Here is a 21,464-nt window from a genome sequence, read left to right as displayed (position 1 = left end):
AACGCTGCTAATTGGATGCATAACGCTGTACCTTTAGGACTTGTCTACGTTTCAGACGGAACTGCAGCAGTCCCCTCGTGTCGCTGTAGGCGCTTACTCTGTAAATTAACGTGACCGAGCTCCCGCTGCTGCTGCCTCCCCCCTCCCGGGACCCGTGGGGTGACCGCAGCGGGCAGCGGCCGAGCCCCGGCCCCGGGCAGCACCGCCTACGGGCCGGGGTCCGTCGGGATGCAGGTGCCCTCCCGCCCGGGTCCCTCCTGCCGCCGAGCGCCCGGCGCGGCCGCCTCCCACCTCCGGAGCCCTCGGGGTGGCGGTTCGGGGGTGGGGGGACATTTTTATTCACCTCTCTCTCGCGAGAAAGCGGTGCGCGGGCGATACTTGAAGAGGAGGGGGGGGAGAGAGGAGGGGAAAAAGGAGGAGGAGGGAGGGAGGGAGGGGGCAGCTGGAGCCGCAGCTGGAGTAGCGGTGGGTGCAGCGGCCGCAGCTGGAACAGCAGCGGGAACGGCAGCCGGCGGCGGCAGCGGCTCGAGCGGGAGCGCGCCCCTCGCAGCGGGTTCTCCCGGGGCGGGTCGGGCTGGGCGCGGGGCTCCGTGTCCGCGGGGCTCCCTGTCCCGGCCGGGCGCCGCGCTCCCGGCTCGTCGCGGTGCCCGGCGGGCGCTTACAGCCTGGAGCGGCTCCGAGGGCGACGGCGGCGGCCGCGGGCGGTGCGCGGAGGGTGCGGGAACACCGAGACACCGAGAGCGCCGTCCGTCGAGGGAGGGCGGAGGGAACGCGGCCGCGAGCGGCCCCTCTGCATCCCCCGCGTCCGCCGCCTCCCGCGGGCGGGTAGCGCCGGGCTGGCCGGGGGCCGGCGGGGGCGGGGGGCGCGTGGCGGCCGTGCCCGCTCCCCCTCTGACGTCCCTTCGTCCCTTTTCTCCCCGCAGTTCGCTTCGGGGGAGCTCGGCGGAGGCGGCGCGGCGGGGACCGGCGGACTTCGGCGGAGGAGAGGAGGAGGAGGAGGAGGAGGAGGCGGCCGCTCTGAGCCCGGGGGCTCGGGGGACGCGATGTGGCGGGGGCGGCTGCTGGGGATCGCCCTGGGAGTTGCCGTGCTGTGGGCGTCCCAGGCGGACGCCGCCGCCGCCGCCGGGCACTCCGAGGGGGCGAGCGCCAAGGAACTGCGAGCCAGCCGGGCCAAGAGGAGAGGGCAGGGCGGCGGCGGGCACGACGCGCTCAAAGGGTAAGTGAGGGGTGTCCCCGTGCGGGGAGGGGGCCGCCGGGGGCGGGGGTACCGCAGGGCTGCGGGGCCGGCTCGGGCGGGGGGGCGTCGGGCACCGCCCGCAGCATCCCCAGGGAGCGGAGCCCCATCCGCACTGCGGGTGCGCGGCGTCCCGGCCCGGGGAGCCGTGGCGGAGCGGGGCCGCTAAGGCGGCTGCCGGGAGGGGCACAGCACAGCACGGTACAGCACGGCACGGTACAGCACAGTACGGTACAGCACAGCACGGTACGGCACAGCACGGTACAGCACAGCACGGCACAGCACAGCACGGCTCGCTGCGGGCTCGCGCATTCCTCCCGCATCCCCCGTCCCGCTTTGCAGGGAGCGGAGCCGCGCGGAGGCCCCGCGTGCTCGTCCCCTCGGCTGTCGGCCCCCACCGCCGCCTTCAGGCTCCTGCCGGCGCGTCGCCCCGTTGCTCGTCGTGCTGCGCTTATCTGCCGCTATTCGTGACCTGAGGGGAGGCGGGAGCGGGGACCGGTGGCAGCAGAGCTGTCTGTGCTCGGTGCTCGGCAGCCTGCGTGCGTTAGAGCCTGAGCTCACCGCGGGGCACTGCGGGACGATGCGTAGCACGGCGCTCTTAGAAAGCAAAGCTGCGTGAGGCAGAACGCTGCCTGAATCCGAACGGAGCACCTTTCCCGTGCGAAAAGAACCGTTCCGTCAGCCGGAAGGTATTGCGGGAACGGGCGGCTGAAAACAGAGTTTGCTGTGAGGCTGAGAGCCTTGAAGTAGTGGAAGGGGAAATAAAAGAGAGGTTTGGTTCCTCGAGTGTTGGGATGGAGCCGCTCAGCCCGCAGCCGGGTGGTTCTGGTCAGGCAGAGGGCAGATGTGACGGGGCCAGAGGCAGCTGTGCCGTGCTAAGGATGCAATGGGGTTTTGTTTCCCTGGTTTCCCCAAAAGGAGCTGTTACAACTTTATTTCCTTAGAGGCCTCGATAAGGATGCTTTAATTTCTTGCTTATCTCCTCATCCTTGTGTTGTCATTGTATTTATATGCAGATTTGAAATCTTGGCTATTTTTCCTTTGGGGAAGGGTTGATGGTTTTTGGTGTTTCTTCCACAACAACACGTGCGAGCTGTTGGCACTGCTCAGGGATCTGCTGTGGTAGGGTCAGGCTCATTGTGTTTCCTCATACCTTGTCACCAGAGGACAAAGCAGATTATCACAGAGGATGTTCTTGGAGTTAAGGACTGTTATATCAAAGTTGGTCAGACTAATTGCAAGTAATACAAGTTTGTAAGGAGATATATTTACCAGAAAGAACCTTTTTCTTCCAAGGTGCTTTAGTGAACTTCCTAATATTAGAACTCTGAACTAATATCAGACTGACAAACACCATTTTCTGACCTCTGGGACAAAGTGTGCCACGCAACACACGGGCACTGCCCTGATGGCCTGAGTGGGAGCTGGAGGCACATAGCAGAGGATACATTTCTTTGTTGAATGCAACTGTGCTGTTCAAAGAGTGATGCAGATGTATAATAAAGCAGATGGTATTTCACTGTTAATTATTTTTGGAAGCAAAAATGGGTTAGGGTGAGTATTCAGTCTTATGATTCCTATGTTTGCTGAAGCCTTCTGCTTACTGTGCACTTTGCAATGGTTCTTCATTTCAATATGAGTTACGCATCACTTTGGTAATCCACAATGCTGGGGGTAATGGTGTATCGAATTCAGGTACTTTGTATCTTGGTCAAATACTTGGAATAATACAATTCTAAATGAATGTCCTTGGGAAGGCAGATTCTTATATAGCGTAATTGCGAGATACAGGAATGACAAAGCAAGCTGTTAGTTTGGTTGATAGGCCCTTTTTGTAAATCTCATTTGAGGCTGAAAGTGCCAGGGCTGCTTGGAGGAGGTGGAAATCCTTTTGTCAACACACAGTCCTCTTTATCTTTGTGGGCAGACTCCCACATGACATGGACCATTTGGAAATGGCGAGCGCTTCCTTAGGTGTGGTAGTGTGCTGTGCAGGATGAATAAAGAGAACTGTCTTTTTAACAGACAAGGTTGGAACTAATTCTTTGGATATCCAGGTGGAAAACATATTTTGTATGGACAGGAAGTGCATATACATTAGACAGGGCAAATTCATTATTGAATGGACCAAAACACTAAAAATATGATTTTACATGGGGACTTTTTAACGTGTTCATCAGCACAGATACATTTGGGAGTCTGAGAGTTGTAATACAAGTCATAACAGCTGCTGGGAAACCTTATTTGATGTTATTGTGGATGACTAAGACTTTCTTTTCTTGTTTTTTTGTTGTTTTTTTTTTCTCTTGAAGTGAACTCTTGCTCTCATGCTAAGAGCACAAGGATACAATCTTAGATAAATCCTTGAAGTTTAGACATCGTAGGTGTTTAATTATAATGACTACTGGAAACGTCTTAGCATTAAAAAAACAAGTGGGGAAAGTCTCTGTGAATACTGGCTCTTTCTTTTTGCAGCAGTGGAGAAGCCTGAGGGAATTTATCATCTTATCATTTTTTACTGCAGGCTGTTGATTGCAGATGTTTGCTGTCTTTCCTGTGACCTTTGTCTCATGGTTGATGCCAGCGCATTCTCCAATCACATAATGTGGTTCTATATTTTAGCTTTCATTATTATAAATGCAGTGGAAAAGCTTGCTGACCTGAAGCTTGCTGTTCATGTAGTTAGAATTGATCCAGCTATGAAGACATCTGCAAGGAAGTCTTTGTAATGCCATGCATTTGAACGTGGTGCCTGTTGCCTCTAAGTGATCGCAAAGCAATCAGAATAAAGGCAGTAATTATCTTAGTACATAACTAAATTCATCATCTTTATATTCACCCTTCACAGAAACATGGCTGGAATCTGTTGTGACTCAGCAAGTTAAAATAATAAGCATCTTATTGGGACACTTTTATCCTCAGACTCCCCAAGGCTTTAGCACAAACGATAGTGTGTTGAATGAGAAGGCGTCAAGCTTTTATCCTGCTATTCCTTAAGCACTGGAATGTATAGCACTGCTTTTTGAAGGAATTAAATCTACAGAACTGTGCTGTGAGTGGGAAGTTCTTTCTAAACAGCGCGTACTTGAAGAAAGCCATTTATATGTTTCAGTCTTTGGAATAGAAAGTCAAAAATAAACCACTGGTGGTTTGATTGGGACTTTGCAGAATACAGGAATTACTGTGCTTCAAGATCCGACAATTAATTAAGATTTCCCATTTTCTATGACGCCAGACAAGGACCTCAAGTTCAGTGAGGATCAATCAGATCTTAAGTTTTTTAAACATTTTTCAGCCTCTTCTCAGTATAATGTCCAAAGAAACCAATCATTTGCCTAATAAGTAACTCAGCAGAAACGCTGAAAGATCTATAACTTCTTCCAGATACCTGAGCTGTGGCATGCCTCTAATTCAGATGCTCCTTAAATACATTTGTGCGGGAGTGATTTAATTTCATGGTTGTTACTAAGTGGAAATGATAGTGAATGTTGCAGAATGTGATAATTAGCTCCGATGTAATTCATAAAACTCACAGATTAAGGCTGTTCAATGGGCAGTTGGTCTTGGACCAATTTCTATTGGTTGCACTCAAGCAATGAAGTTCACAGATTTTCTGATAGGCTTCTTTGGGTAAACTTGGTTGGATTTGACCCTTTTTGTACATCACCACTCTCAGAAATAAAACAGATCTTATAAGCCTATAACATAATTCCAGTATTAAAGTATATAATTAGGGCTTCTGGTTTTCCTTTTAAACCAATATTTACCACTAAAAGCTTGCTGAAGAAAAGCAGACTTTCCGTACCGGTAAATATTGGTTTATACTGAAAAACCTCAAACATTTTTCGTACCACTTTTGGCCTGTGCACCTCTGGCTGCTGGTGCCGCGCTTTGCCTGTGTCCCTCTGTGAGCAGGAGAGCGGCCGGGATCCTATTTTTACTATTATTTTTATAGTATTATTCTGTGCATAAATGGAAATCTTAACAAAGGAGTGAAATGAGTTCATAGGTGTCAGCATCACGTCCTGTGTGCCTGGTTGCTTTCTCCCAGGATGTGGATTGGTGTGACTTTCTTTGGGGAGTGGGATGTAAGGCACTGGCTGCTATCAGTGCTTGCTGAAGGGCTCATACTGAGAGGGATAACATAATATTTTTGGTTTTAATCATGTAGATAGATGTCCTTGTCACTGCCATGGTGTGGTTTAGTTATGGTTTTGAATACACTAGTTTTACCACTGTATGTAAATTTTAAATGCATTTAATGAAAGCTATCTGACAGTAGCGTGCCCCGTGTTGCTTTATCCAGAGCCAGGAGCAATGCAGGAGCTCCTATGGTGGCATTCTTCTTGTAGTTCCACATTGTTCTTGAGCTGAAGGCAGACATTAGAAAGTAAATAAATGTCCAGGCCTACGTAACCCTGGTGCTCTCCACTGAGATTTCCAAATCCTGTCATTTAGACACTGTCTCTCTTAAACGGCCTTAATCCAATCTGTAATTTATGATTTATGGGGTTGGATTCCCAGGCCTACATGGATTGCAGCTCAGAATTAAGACTCAGTGCGTTTTGGGCATGCCATGATGAAAAGCCATCTGATGGCATAAACTTTTGGTGAGCCCTGTCCCAGGCTGCCTTTCACAAGTGACACAACACATGCATCTGTTCCCAGCTTCTCAGCCCGTCTTCCCCCGTGAGCTTTTCTCATATCAAACTGCAGCTGGACTGAAATAGTTTTGATGTGTTCTGTGTCTGTGATTTGAAATTTGAATCAGATCCCCTCCCTCCAAAGTACATCAGAAAAGTACTTCTGAATTATTTGGTGTTTGTTTTCCATTGATGATAGTAAGTTGCAAAAAGAGCAAACTTAAGAACAGGGCTACAATAAGCAGCACAGCAATCTTCTTGACATACTGTGTGAAACCTGGTTGTGTTGGAAATATTGTATTGGCTCAGGGGACTTGGATGAGACAGGCTTCCTGTCACCAAGCCCCACTTTGCCAAGACAACATGTTGATGATCAGGAGTTGGATGTAGTTCCTTTCCTTTCTTCCCTTCTTTCACTTTTTTTAAAATATAATTAATGCATTTATATAGGTACTTAACCCCACGTTGCTCTTGCTTGCATCAGGTTGGCCTACTGCCCTCACCCAGGTGCTGCTGAATGGATCTCAGCTGGCCTGCCATCACTTTATACTTAGTCTCCAGGTGGAGAACTTCATTTTGGGTTTGCCACTTTGTATCCATCCTAGGAAGGAGCAATATTGTTTTCCATCCTGAATGTGTCCTTTGAAAGCTGGCTGTGGCTATGAATAGCTGGCTGCAAGGACAGGATGAGAGTTATGCTACAGCTCTTGTTCAGAAAATAAGAGATGTGGATTACACTGCTTCTTTCCATGTGTTCCAGGTAATCATTTTCTTCCTTGGATCCATGATGGGACTGTCTCATCTTGTGCAGGATTGTCTGTCTGGGCCCTTTCTGCTCTCAGTTTGTAGAAGTTTTGTTGGACTTTTGTTGAGTGGCAGATGGCGTTAGCTCTGTAGGATGTGTAAAGGATTGAGGGGAAGAACAGCAGCTGTGGAGAGGGCATCTGGAAGGCAGAGAATTATCTGTGGTTACTGTTCAGGTTTGCAGGGAGAATTATTTGGAGGAGACTGAAGAAGCCAAATCATGGTTCTGAAAATATGTTCCTCGATAAAGGGCCAGTTTAAGGTTTGCAAAAGTAAACTTATTCCTTGTTGACAGCCAATACAAACTTTGTCTTGTGTTCAGTGGCAGTCCTGTCTGATCTGGGTATGCTCGCTGTATTACCTGGCTGAGCTGCTCTACATGCAGCTTCATTGCAGTAAAATACTGCAGTGACAACACTGAGGACTGGAGTGGGCTTGGGGCTATGGACTTTGCAGCATAGGGCAGCCCTCAGTTCATTGGGAGCAATGGGAAAATCACTGGGCCAGGGTTTGGCAGGAACGGGCTGTCTGTCTGCTTCATTTACAGTGACTCTTATTGAATGAAATTGCAGCTTCTGTTTTCCTAATGCCTATTTTCCTTTCCTGCAATGTGTCATTCAGCTGTGCTGCTCACTTTGAACAGTCTTGTTTGTCATCATTCATCTTCCATCCTGCAAATGTGAATGCTTTCTGTATAAACTTCAGTGCAAGTTTTGACAAGGGCCGCTTTAAATACATACATGGATTTAGCAGCCTCTGGTTATTAGAACAGTAGTGCACGAACTATTTAGCTGCAGGGATCACCAGAACTTCCTCTTGATGTAAGTGCAGCGGACATTGGCTGGTCAGAAGCCATCTCTCCTTAAACAAGACTTTAGGAGCTAGGGGTCTTTGAATGTATACATATGGAAATAGTCAGAAATTAATCATGGGCTTTTTCTCTCGCAGTAGGATCACCTTCCATCTTGTTACTCTTCATTTCCATCTTGAATCCTAAATACAAAGAAGTCGTAGATGCATCTATGTCACTTTGGTCTTACTCCCCAGTCTCAGTAAATATTTTTGTAAAATGGAACAATTGTGGCCTGGAGTGTTTCTGATTATCCATTGCACTCCGTTGGAAAATATATTCTAGCTCTTCAGCCTTGTATTGTGGATGTCTCTTTTGATTGTTTTCTGACTTTCCCACTTCAGTTTAATTTTTCTTTTTCTTTTTTTGGGGGGGTTTTGGGCTTACAGAACCAGCTTCATTCATGCTAAGGTTGATGTGTAGATAGAGATGCAAGGAGAATCAGTTTCTTTCTTTTTATGGCAGCTCTTTAAAGTTTGGGCTTTTCTCTGGCAGGTACACTGGAAGGCAAAGCGGAGCGATTAAATTAAAACCTGTGCCTTCTGCTTTTGCATATAAATATTCACTGAAGTATGAAGGAGTCCCAGCTTTTATCTGAGAGAATATTTTGAATGCAGACTTGCTGGAGGATCTTTTGTTTTCCTTTTTACTTTTCATTTTATGAAATGATTCATGACCATTAAAGCCTCAAAAATACCGAACAAAAGCCGCAGTTCTTTTGTCTACAGGCTTAATCATTTTCATCCTCTTCTTCAAGCTTCCCTCTTTCTCATGTTTTGCTGGAGGACATCAGAATATCCAGTGATGTTTCAAAATAGAATTTGTTTCCTTTCAGGAACATTATTTTTGTCTCTTTTTCTTTGCTTTTCCTTCTGATATTCCATCTTTTCCCTGTATACAAAGTAAACCACCAGTGACTGCTGGGGACAGGGTGAATTAAGACTTGGGGACCAGCATTGACAGGGCTTTCCCATTGCACGACAGCAGATATACAGTTAACTGACCTTTCAAAACCGCAGCATTGCTATCCCAGCGTGGAGAGAGTCAGAGGGTAGGAGACAGTGTGTGGTGGAGGGAGGAGGAGGAACGCTTCTGTCTTAGCAAAAATAAATCTTCCAGTAGCCTACCAGAGAGTGTTTTAAAATACGAGCTAGAGGAGTTGCTTAACACCCGAGGGCATTTGCTGACAAGCGTTGATACAGCTGTCAGGTTTATGAGACTCTCTCTGTGAGTGCTTGGATGTGCTCTGAGGAGGGATGGCATAGCACCAGCCCATTCCGGCCACCCGTGTGCCACACACGGTTCCTGTGCTGGTGCCACATCAATGCATAGCACGGGCTGGCAAATCCTGTGCTAGCTGATACCCTGGAAGATTGTTAGAGGTCCACCTGCATTGATATTAACAGTTACAGAGTGAGTGCTGGAAGTGGTGCAGGAGCTGCAACCTCATCTCTTCCTGCACCCCCAGTGGGAGTGATGTCTGGAGGGCTGAGCACTGCCCTGGAGCCACTGCTACTGCTTTTTCCTGTGGGGTGCTATATAGGGACACCAGGGTAGAAAGGCTCCAATTTCTTTTCCTCTGAATGCACTTTTAAAAATTAGAACAAAATATTATAATTACTATCTTTATTATCATTATAGTTATTATTCTTTTATTTTTAATGTTATTTATGGGATTACCTGCTGGATCCCAGCTATGCTTCTCTGGTGCAGCAGACAGTTTTTGTGGCGACATACTTTTTTTATTTACATGCCCTATACAGCCATGTAAATTGGGTGTCACACTGGACCCACTGACATTCTCATGTGGAACAATGAGGGAATACGTGCCAGAAACGCGTCTGTCCCTGGCTGTGAATGGGAACAAAGCCTGGCTGTCAGGTTAGATGAGTCTTCCCTGGAAAAGACACAGGCAGATTTTCAGAGCAAGCGCGGAAGAATTCACTTAATGTTAAATACTGCTGTGGGATTGCTGTATTTAGCTGTCACAGTGTGATGGAAGTTAGGGTTAGAAAAGTGTTCAGTCTTGCTGCAGGAAACTTGCATGTCGTTCTGAACTCTTGACTTGTACATAGGCCAGAGCCAAAGACACCCGTAGAGCTGCTCAGCATGTTATTTTTCTAGTTGAACTGAGCCAGGATTCTGGGACAGCGGTATCCTTACTGTCAGAGTGAGAAATAGTTATCATATTAGGCTCTCTGCATGGCACAAACATCCAGGCTCACTTATTGCTTGGCAAAAATGAGTGTATCAAAAGCAATCCCTTGTGTGTAAAACACATCTTTTGCTTAAAAATGTGTACTTTGTGAGATAACAGAACTCAGTTTCTTTTGTTTGCTCTCAAAGTCTAGCATCATTTCTGAGATTTTCCTTGTATGTGATTGAAATTTGGCTCAGCCCCTCCTCCAGGCAGGTGAACTTAGGTTGGGCTGCTTCCAGCTCTGCCCGGTCAGGCTCTGAGCATCAGTAAGGGTGGAAGTTCTTGAATCTATGGGAAAGTTGAGTGAAGCTGCAGCACAGTCAACAGGTCGGGGCCAATTTGTGCTTTTAGCACTTGCTCTGAGGTGCTGAGTAGTTTGAGAAGGTATGTAAAGCTGTTTTACAGCAAAAGGTAGAGATGTGTCTCTGGAAAAAAAGACTGAAAGTTACTCCTTTTCACATTCCAGAGCTACTATTTCTTAGTACGTTGGTTAAAGTCTGACTTAGAGAGCCACATTTTTAAGTCCAGAATACCATTTTTTTTCAGTGCGGTTTGTCATTCTTTTTAACTCCCTGTGCAAGCAAGGAAGCCCCGCTCAAATTCTAGCTGGAAAGGATCAACAAATATTTTGGGGGTCAGCTTTAGCAAGTACCGGTCCTGTGCACATAAGAAGGAAAGTAGGCAACTGCTCCTCTAAAAATAACAGTTGGCTGACGGTACTGCTTTAAATTGCCTCTCTTTTGCCAGAAAGCTGTGTCTCTATGCTATGTTAAACATAGGCCAGCTGCTGCAGCCAAGGAGTTAATCGAAATTGTTCATTAGGCCATGAGGAATCCCCGTGTGTGTGCGCAGGGAGTGAAGTGGGACGTGGGAGTGAAGAGAAACCTTCCCCAGCGTCCTGGCTCAGCTCTATCTGGAGTGCAGCCGTCCCCTGCCCACTCTGTCTGGTCTCTCTGTCTCATTTACCCGAGACCCACGCTTTGGGCTTGATTCAACCTGGGTTACACCAGTGTTGGCCGGCGCATGGCAGTGCTGCTGTCCGGCTGTCTGCCCGAAGCCTCGCACACAGCGCTGCCAGAAGCTCTTCCTGCCTTGGGAGCAGCTGATGGGCGATGCTGTCTTCAGGAGAAGGGTCTTGGGCAGGGCGAATGGGGACATGCAGCATCAGGATGCCCCTGGGCAGGCTGCAGGGCCCTGAGAGGACACAGTGATGCTGCAGGTACCTGCTCCTGCACTGGGTGGTCCCTTCTCAGCAGGGATGGAGTTTCCCTGCGGTTATTCCTAAGAAATCTGCTGGTTTGGTGCATGCAGATGTTGTCAGCCAAGCTTGTCATTTTCAAATATTAATGACTGGAATTTCCAGATGCATGTTTTTCTCTCTGCTTTTTTTTTTTTTTTTTTTTTTAGTGCATGACTAATGTCTTTTGATAATTATTCAACTCACTTTGCTACTGAATTTGTACTTACGGATCATCAAAGACATAACTTCTTGTTGATTTTGGATGTCTTTGATGAAACTCTGGATATCAGTCAGTGTCTCTCAGCACTGCACCATTACATAAATCCTATATGATTTACAAGCGTAGTAGTGACTAAAATAAAGTGAAAGCCTTTCACCTTTCCTCTGAATTTTCCCCTTCCCCCCACAAGAAGAGCCCCTAGAAAATCCCCCCCCAGAACCCTCCATGAAACTGTGAGCGTAGATTATTGATCTGTGAAAGGAAGTCATTATTTTATCCAGTTTATAATCCAAAATAAGGGGGTTCTGGAAAGATCAGTCAGGTCATTTTTTGACCACTTCAGACAGGATTTACTCTTTACAAGGCTGCAGGAGCTGCTGGACCTTTGTTTTCCATTGAGTTGTTTCCTTGTTTCCTAACTGTACTACACTGGCTGGGACCACAAGAGCTTTCTAAAGCATGACTTGCTCTAGAGATATGGAATTGTCTGCCCCTACCATCTTTGACTCCATGCTGGGCATCGTAGTGAGGGTGTGCTGAGTTATAGGAAATGGGTTCCCGCTTTGTGAGAGGGGTGAAGTTGTGTAGGAGCATTTTTTCCTGCTTTACCATTACAAATCAGGTTTTATTACTGAACTCAGTAGTGCTGTTTGTGAGAACAGTTTTATAAGAATATAAAATGCTTCTTTAGTATTCATAGCCTATAATATCAGCGGGAAAATGCGTTCTATTAAACGCAGTGGTACTTAACTGCTTAAATTAAATACCATGATAGAGCCTTTGAAATTTGATTGATGGTGTCTGTGATTTAGCATGAGGTAAATTGTTATCCCTTTAAATGCTTTATTTATTTACAGGCACTTACTGGCCTACTGTCTGATCACCTCATAAATATCAATGAAAGTAACCTTCAAACTTAATTCCTTTTAAAGGAATTAGGCACAAGAAGAAAACACCTCCTCCCTCTGAAAGAAGCCTACAGTAGAGCTCAGAATTTAATACAGGTTTCTTTTATAAGCTAGACAGCAGCTTTCTGACGAAAAAGTGTTCCACTGGAAAATACACTTGTCAGACTCAGACTGTTCCATGGAAGTACAGTTTGATGACTTTTTTTTCTTCTTTTTTTCTCTTCTGAAAGCTAAGTGGGCTGCCTCGGAGTTGGAGCTTTTGGGTGTATGGCGTAGTCTAGCATTTGGGCAGCCTCAAGGCTCTCAGGGTCTCTGACTTCATGATTGCTGGCACTTCTAGGTTTTCCAGAGCCCCATTTTGGAAGCAGATTTTAAAAATCGGGTTTCCCTGTGACTCAAAAGTCTGCTCCTGGCTCTTAACTTGGACCAGATGGTCCCAAAAACCAAATACTTGCTGAGAGTGAAATTTAACAGAGCATCTGCGTATCACTTTATGATCAGCTGGTTACAGATTATTAACAGCTTGGATCAGAAATGGGTGGTTTATGCCTGTAGTTGTAGCAGGTAGCAACAAATCCATTCTGTCTTAGTAAGTTCCATTATTTCTTCTGACCGGAGAAGGTGAAAAGCAATCTCACTTGTCTGCTTGCCAGTCTTACTTGGCAGATGATCACGGAGCAACATTTGGCATTGATGAACAGGGAACTCTAGGAAAGTTACATGGTTATAGCCCTGCAGGGAAGTAGCTGACATTACTAAAACTGAATACATCGGAATTGTATGAATAAGAAGACTGCAAGAAGGGAAAAGGGCCCTGCAACATGCCCAATTGTGCTGCTCACAGTCTCAGTTACCCCTTTGTAGTTACAGAAAACCAGTGGAAGAAAATGGTAATGTTTGCCTTGACTTAAGTATTTCTGACCAAGCACTTAATGAAAATACTAGGTGTCACCAAAACTGGGCTAATCAGGGTACTTGAAATTGTATTAACAGTGGAAATCCCTAAATAAATACAGTAAAAGATCTTGTTATTCAGAAAATATGCAGAAGTTAATGTTTGTATATATTAAGATTGTTTTTCTTACGTTGCCTCACCATATGAGGTAACTGTTGTTTACTTAGACTTTGCAATACCAGAGATGAAGAGTTTTCTGAAAGAGAAAGAGCAAAATAATTATTAAAAAAAAAATATCCCTTCCTAATAAGCACTTTAAATCTGTCTCTAATCTGTATACAATGTTTTAAAATAGCAGTTTCTGGGAAGTACTAGCTTACAGCTGGCTTTAGTTCCATTAATCTATTGAATAATTCCTCAGAATAGTAAATACAGGTTGTAAAGTTTTCCTTAAGATTATGAAACACACAGCAAAAGGGGACACGTTTTTCTTTTTCGAAGGTGTGCCTTACTAGCTTTATATACGTGGATCGTTGCATTAAATAAATGCTACTTGGATTTTAACAAAGAAGTTATTAGTGTGTGGCATAGAACAGTGTCAGTGTTTCAGTTTTTACCAGTGTAATCGTGGTAGTGTTAGTGTCATGTCCCTTCAGCTTATGTTAGAGACTCTTCTGAGGAACTTATTTGAAAGAGCAAATATTGATGAGAGGGATGGGGTGGAAAAAAATCCTATGGATCCATCATTTAAGAAGTTCAATAAGTTCTCATTGCAGTAGGCCCTTCACCTGCATTTCACATGACCTCTGTCTGTCTACATGCACATCCTTGATTTTTTTAATGGCAAGTCATTTATGTTATGCATAATTGGGCTCATTTATTTGGCTTATGTCACGATGGCATGACTTTACTCATACATATGTGCAAAGTGTTGCTCAGAGACAGAGCAGAGAACAGTAATAGTGCTACAAAGTGAAGAAGTGAGAACTACAGGGAGCTTAGAAGTTATGATTCAAAATGCACTGAGTTTCCTCTGTGTTCACCAATGGATTTTATATTTAAAGGGGTGTTTTGCTACAAAATCCTATGAGGTGTTTTTTTTGGATATGGCTTGATAAGAGACAATTTTGTCCATGCTTTTATTGTTGTTCACATGTTACTGATTTGATTTTTTATTTTATGTCATCTTTAATTGATAAAATTATGTCCCACCTAAAAAACCCAGTGATCATAGGTGAGTAGTTCTGCTAAAAACATCCCACACTTTTAGGTTTAATTATTCAGTGTATTTTGCAGTGATTTACTTTTTCCATCTTTATGACTCTTACTTTTAAGACACGTTTCTGAGCAAAAATAAGAAATAGTCATTTTCTTTCTTTCTTTTTTTTTTTTTTTTCCAGACCAAATGTGTGTGGATCACGTTACAATGCTTACTGTTGCCCTGGATGGAAAACTTTACCTGGTGGAAACCAATGCATAGTCCGTAAGTTAATCTAGTTATATGTTATGGCTGAGGTTTATCTTTGTCCCTGTAATTCAGGGTATTTTTAATTGTATACCAGAGCTGAAATGTGTTTCTGCATGGTTTCAATAGCAGCTACACATCATTTCTTCACTGTTTTAAATATATTAAGCTAATATACAAAGTTCTGTGGGCTACGATATAGTGATGTGATACTAGTATTTAACAAAGGATTAATCACATCCACATGTTCCGTTTAAGTCTGTGGTAAAGCGATCCAAGGGGTGTGTGGACTCTCAGGAGTGAGTAGCTGTGGAATATGTTAATCTGTTTAAGTAAATGGAAGGAGGCAGGGCCAGCAAGTACATTTACTCTGCTTGTTTGGACCATGTCCCTGAAATGTATACGTAGGGACATCAGTGTATACATATGTTCATCATGTTGCTGTGTATGTATTCACACGTATTGTACATTGTACTGTAAGCAGAACCCAAAGGTTGATAAGAGCCTCCTCAGAGATACTGAGGCAGCTTGCTCTCTCATTTGGGAATTGTTACGCTGGTGTGTCTGCAATGCAGAAATAAAGGGAGCATTGTAGCACTGCATCTAAGCCATCCTTCCTCCAGGAGGGCTTTGATAAAATGGACCACAGTTTCTTTTTTCTAAGGAAATCTCCCTGTGTATTTAATGCAGTCTGTGATGTGTACCTGGGCCTTTTCAGAAGAGACTAGAGCTCCAGGTGTTACCAGTCTGTTATAGAGGGACAGATGATTGGAAGGGACCCTCTTGGAATCTGTTGTATGCCATTTAGTGGGTTTATAGGTGTTTTTGTCATGGTGCTGAATGCATATTTTCTGTCACGTGGTTGGTTATTGTAATGTGTTTGGGGGTTTTTAAAGCAAGTTGTAAAGGTATTTGTTTTATTTGTAGCAATCTGCAGACATTCCTGTGGGGATGGATTTTGCTCTAGACCAAATATGTGCACATGCCCAAATGGTCAGATAGCCCCCTCCTGTGGTTCAAAATCAAGTAAGTATTTCTTCTTTGTCTTTCGTTTTCCTTTTGAGCCCATCAAGCTGGTAAGGCATGTCAGATACTTCAGTGCTTCATATTTAAGACAAATAACATCTGAGTCACCAGGCATACATCAACACGGCAAAGACAGTGAGTGTAGCCTTCTATGATGAAACTGAAGAATGACTCAGAAGCTAGCTATTGGAGATGCTTTTTGTTGGCTAAATTAGTTTTATTATAAATTATGTTTATTTGTCAGTTTGTAATACTAATTCCAGTCTTTTTTTGCTTTCTGGAAAATATAATATCTCTGTTCAACATTAGACACATACAGATAGGCCCTTGTAATGAGAGAGAGATCTCTGTTGGCAATTGGCTGAATTTATCTTGCTTTGTAATTCTACTATCACTGTAACCAGACACTATTCTATTGTTTACACATATCGGCTTACTGAATTGCAGTAAATTAATCAAGTGTTGTAGGACTTCCTTGTCAGACTTGGTACTTATCTACTGAATCTAATGCTGCTGACCTCATTCAAGTGACACTTCTGTAGATGCTGGAGGCACATAATGGGTGGCAGTTTTAAAATGAAACAGCTTTTCATCTGAAAAATTCAGATACTTTGGAAGTAAAAGTTTTCAGAGATGACTTTTTCTAGAAATGTTTGGATTTCGGTTATTCAAGGAATGTTTCCCAGACCCAGAATAAAATGAGTGAAGTGAAATTCATACACTGAGCAAAACAGCTCAACAGTTAATCTTGAATATCTGATTATGGAGTGGGATCACACTTGAGATAGTCTCTCCATTCATATATGAGATGCCAACTTTTATCTCCACTGTACTCTCATTTGAATGTGGTGTTTATCTCTTTGAATATAGAAGACACCAATATTTGTATGAAAAAGGAAGTTTTGAGGAAGGAGGTTGGGGGAAACTTTTTTCCACACAAATGTCTGTAACTATCTGAACAACATATTAACTGAAGTCGGTGGGGAAGTCTGTAATGTTAAGCAAAACCATTACTCTTTTCATTTTGAATGTCTCTCTAGTCTTAATATGTGATCTGCTTGGCTCCTATATTCTACCTAGCTGTTGTCCTGCTTTCCTAGCTGAAAAGAGTTTTCCCACATAACTGACCACTTCAGTTTGTGGCTTTAGCATCCTTTTCATGCGGTAACAGTGGAGAAACAATAACAACTGTGGAATGTAATGGAATGGCATGTACTAAAATGGTAAATATTGTTCTTCATAGTTCAGCCCCTTTCTCATGCTCCTGCAATGTCTGTTAGGTGAGGAGAGTTTGGAGCTGTGTAGCTCCCAGAGAGAACTAGGAGGAGAAAGAGCACAAAATCTGCACAAGTGTCTCTGTTTGTTCCTGCCTGGGTTTGCATCTACTGTTTTACCAGGTGCATCTGCCTTGATCCTGTAAGCTAGTAAAGAAAAGCATGATGTTCTCCTAAGTCCCTTCCAGGGTAGAGAAGGAGAGGTACATCCCTACATCTGTTACATGTTTTGGCACCTTTCTAAAAGACAGGAACGAGTGGGCTTTATTATTACCTCATTTTTTCTTGGGCCACACTGAAGTAGTTTATGAGTCAAGACTTAAAAGCAAAATAGAGTATGAGTAAAGTTACAGTTGTTCTTGTGGTGATTTTTCTTACACATTCTACCATTTTTCTCTGTAGTTGTAGCACTAGTTGGAGTTGAATGCACAGATAAATGGTCCACAGAGCACTTTACTACAGTTGTTAATTATATTCAGCGCCTACAGCTGTTTACTATTTTGAATACTTTCTCTAAGTATGGATGTTCTACATATTTTAAGCTTTAATCAGTGCTGACTTCCTCGTCTTTATACTGCTTTATACTGCTGCATGTGTCTATAAGGCTTACATTAAAATTGCTTTTCTGTGTGCTATACCAAATACATTTAGCAGTGGAGTAAAAACATATAAACATATTGTTTATATCTTGCATAATTAGTGCAGTAGTTTCAGATACTTTTCTATGTGTGTGTTTTCACATCACCTCTACTTAGTAAAGCAAACCAATCTTAAAAGGAAAAGTGTCTTGAGTTGTTGTACAGAGAAACTGCTGCTTCTGTGCACTCTTGTGTAATAACTTTTATGACCCAGCACCTCATTAGGACTTACAGAACATACAATTTCTGAAAGTCATTTGCTCTGTTGGCACTGCAGACAAAGCCCATGATACATATTTACACAATAGACCACAATGGCTTAGATCTGCTATTAGAAAACAAAGGAAATATAAACATAAAAAATACCATTTGACATCAAAGGGTTACTGTCAACTCACATTGGCTACAATTTATATTTTGACGGTATATGCATCCATAAACCCATCTATTAATTACACTTTAACAAATGAGAAAAAATTTAAGTAATACAAAAAAGTCAGAAGTGGATGCTGTCCAGTCATTATGCTAGTGTAATTACCACACTGATTAAGTCATATCAAATGATCTGTCAATTCATTTTATACTCTGTAAAAATCTAGTTAATGCCAAAAGTCAGTGTATTGCAAGAATGCTAAGTTAGGTGTCTTGCCCTGAGTGCTGGTAGGTAGGCAAATGCCAGCTGTCTTTTTCTGTATATTGCAGACGTTGCTTTACATCTCAGGTTTAAACAAATTTGTTATATTTAAAATGCAAATAATGGATAGAAGGTGAAAATACCAGGACTTCACACAATTAAAAATATGGGCCCTGTACATGAGATGTGTTTTAGTCTTCTTTTGAAGATTTTAAGCTGTATCTGCTTTTAGTACTTAAGGAATCAGTAGTGGTTACAGGTTTTAATTTGTGTTCAACCATAGTCAGAAACCAAACTCAGAATAGCTTTGACAGGCTACTTGTCTGCTGGACTCAAATAGTGCAGACTGAAAAGCAAAACATAGCCTCTGACTTCGATTCTTACGCAGGTCACTTGTTGGGACTTTTCTGGTTACAAATCAGCTTTAAGAATCTGATTCGTGGTTGAAAAGATCAACTGGTGGTTTTCTCAGCAGGGATTGTCATGACATCAGTGAACTTGCTGGCGGAGCAGTGGTTGTTTCTCAGTAATTCTTGAATTTTTGGGGTTTGTTTACAGTAGGCATGGAGATAGCATTGCCACATGTGGAGGCATCCCTCAACCTGCAGCACATGAGTCTGACGCTGCAGTGCATAGGATGGGGAGGGCAGTTTGTCTTCTGTGCTGGCTTCCCTGCCCTTACCAACCAGACCACCCCAGACACAGCTGCTTTGGCCCACGCTTATGTTGTAGGCACATCCCACCATCCTGACATGTTGCATTTGCTGCTCTGCCCTTGTGGGAGCTGGGGGTGAGCGACGTGGAGGACAGACGTTCCTTTAGCTGCAGTCAGTGAGTGCTATCAGAGCCATCATTCTGAGGTTTCCTCAGAGATTGGGCAGGATGCCTTGAACCCAACCCAGGCCCTCAGGTCTGCACCCGCAGAGGTCACTCCCTGAGATGGTGTGGGAGAGGTTTGCTCAGCCAGAGCTTGGCCCCTTGATTTATTCTGCTGCTGTCAGAAGTGGTGAAAAGCCTTGAGTTTTTGGAAGTTTCCAAAGTTTTTGAGGCTACTGTGGGTTTTCTCAGGCAGCTGCTGCCTCGCGTGGATGCAGCCCTGCATCCCGGCCTGGTGCTGGCTGCCATCTCCTGAGTCAGTCACTCGACAGAGAAAGCACGCTGAGCATCTGGGATGCAGTGAGGCCATCATTCCTTGTTTACAGCTCCTGGCAGGCAAAACCCTGCGTCATGCACAGCCAGGCTGGGAGCGTTCCCTCAGCAGTGGCATGGAGAGATGAGGCAGCTGCTCCTGTGGAGTGCACTGGGCTCCAGGCGCCAGGTTCTGCTCCTCAGGTTTTTCACCCCCATATTTTTTAGGTGATAGCGCTGAGCTGATGGTGTGGGTGTGTTACCTTTTGGCTGCTTAGTGATCCCCTGAATGTTTTGGGAACAGTTGTGATGTGATAGTGTACTCTGTATGGATGAAGTTTTTGCTCTCATTTGCTAGAAATTTACTAAGACAGTCAGAAACTGTGATGTTTAGATGTGCAGCGTGTCATTTCTCTTTGATAATCAGTACAAACATTGCCCACACACAGTGTGCATGGATGTTCTTGATCTTGCCATCTCCTTTGCAGGTTTATAAAGCTGCATTCCTGCAGTTACCTCTGTTTTGATTTGAGAAATTTCCATTGCAGACTTTTTATAAATTGGAACTGAAAGAGAATGATAATTTATTAAGAGCAATAACTTGTTAATGTTAACAAGAAAATGCAAAGCTGTAAGTATAGACTTACCAGCCTTATGGTAATTCCTGTGCTTTTTCCTCGTCTCAGTCAGTGCAATACCTTGGGACAGGTTATTTCATTTAGTGGAATATCTCCACCAACACAAACGGAGTTGTTGATGTAGCTGAGGCTCTGGACCTGCACTAGTATGCTGCTTTTAAAAAATGCAGCCTTAAAGTCATCATCTAAGCTCCAGACAACCCTTTGCATGTTTTTCTATAAACTTTTGGAAGGGTAATGTTTCAGAATAGTCAGTATTATTTTGGAAATACTGGAATTCCTGTAAAAGACAACAGAAAATGATTAGTTTACTGACTTGATGTCACTGATTTTATTGCATAGTAATAAGGGAGAAAGATCGCTGATTAGAACAGCTCATTATAGTAATTACAATGGGTTGTCCCAACAGTCTCTCCCATAATGATTTCAGTTTAAAAAGGAGGAAGAAGTATTTTACCTTGGAAAAGTTCCTTTGAGAAGCAGTAAGACAAATTATGGAAACTTTTGTGTGTGCGTGTTATGTGTAAAACCACTCCTTATCCCAAAATGGGGAAATATACTTTACTGTTACTTGAACAAATAATACAAAAATCATCATATAAGCTACTGTTAACCTTTTTATCTAAAATGTAGTTCAAACTATTTAAATGGCTTTGGTCTTCGTGTGGGAATGGAAATTAGCTCTTGGCATAGCTTGCTCTAATTGAAATCAGTTTGTGGTTTTTAAGTTCCTTCCCTGCTTGACAGATGATATCATTTCCTATGCTTTTTGTAATCCCCTCTGTTTTTCTAAGATTGTATAAAGCTAAGTTGAAGTACACATTTTAAAGAAACTATACACCTTTTTGTGACCTACTTAGGATATTGTCCAAAAATCTTCACCAAATACTCACTCTGTATTTGCAGACAATTTCTCGTTTTGTTGAGGAATGTTAGCACATTTTTGTTGCCTGAAGTACATCCAAAGATGTATCTTAAATATTAGACAGAAAAGGACTGTGAGGCAGAGTGCTTACCTTTATAATTGAAGAATTAATCGTACCAGTGTTTCAAATGCTGGGTTACTTTAAATCCTTCATTTCTACGTTTAACTTCTGTTCTGTGGATTCAAATCTCTGTAGATGGCAATACAGTTAAAATATTAATTCTGCTTTTAAAGAAAAAAAAAGATTCCATTCACATACTTTCAAACTGTAAAAAGCCAAACAATGCTTAAGGGCTTTGTGCAACAGGAAAAATTCAGTGGTTGGCATGGCACCTGTTAGCAGCAGGCTTTGGCAGTACATGCAATTTGTATTTTTCTGACCTGAGCATTTCAGACAGCATGGGGTAGGTATCCAGTGCTCCATCACAACCTACTAAAATGCTGATCTCCCGTAATCCTATCTGGGGAGGAGCCTTTCATGTGGTTCCTGTTAAGAGGGAAAGCATTTCCCGGCTGCGTACTTGTGTGCCTGCCCCTGTTAGCAGCTGTGTCAGGCAGTGGGAGCTGCGAGGAGGACTTTGCTGAGAGCAGAGCCTGCTGCTCTGTGCCTGATGAAAAGCTTTAAGTTGTTCCTGACCTCTAGTTAAAAAGCATATTTGTCCTTATTATTAGAAAAACGTAGCACATGCTTTTATGCTTTACTGGCGTTGGACTTGGCCCGCATGCTAATCGTTACAAATGG

General features: G+C 43.7%; 1 protein-coding gene and 1 long non-coding RNA gene across 4 annotated transcripts in view; one reads left to right on the top strand and one right to left on the bottom strand.

The window, feature by feature from the left end:
- The first annotated feature begins 948 nt into the window (after positions 1–948).
- Positions 949–21,464, top strand: part of FBN1 (fibrillin 1) — a 136,746-nt gene continuing 116,230 nt past the window's right edge. The window contains exons 1-3 of one of the 3 annotated variants that reach the window (XM_015872957.2): positions 949–1,216; positions 14,395–14,477; positions 15,387–15,485. In XM_015872957.2, coding sequence (XP_015728443.1) covers positions 1,044–1,216; positions 14,395–14,477; positions 15,387–15,485 — 355 coding nt within the window. In that variant the 5' untranslated portion in view covers positions 949–1,043. The remainder of the gene's footprint in view (positions 1,217–14,394; positions 14,478–15,386; positions 15,486–21,464) is intronic. The other 2 variants (XM_032446761.1, XM_015872959.1) reach the window with 2 other exon arrangements.
- LOC107318755 lies at positions 17,585–21,217 on the bottom strand. The gene is made up of 4 exons (XR_001557480.2): positions 21,104–21,217; positions 20,814–20,912; positions 19,807–20,077; positions 17,585–19,725 (listed from the first exon to the last, which is right to left on the bottom strand). It is a non-coding gene; the product is annotated as an uncharacterized LOC107318755 (long non-coding RNA).

Source organism: Coturnix japonica, chromosome 10, assembly GCF_001577835.2.
Source record: "Coturnix japonica isolate 7356 chromosome 10, Coturnix japonica 2.1, whole genome shotgun sequence".
Classification (NCBI taxonomy): Eukaryota; Metazoa; Chordata; class Aves; order Galliformes; family Phasianidae; genus Coturnix; species Coturnix japonica.
This window is presented reverse-complemented; position numbering and strand designations above follow the sequence as displayed.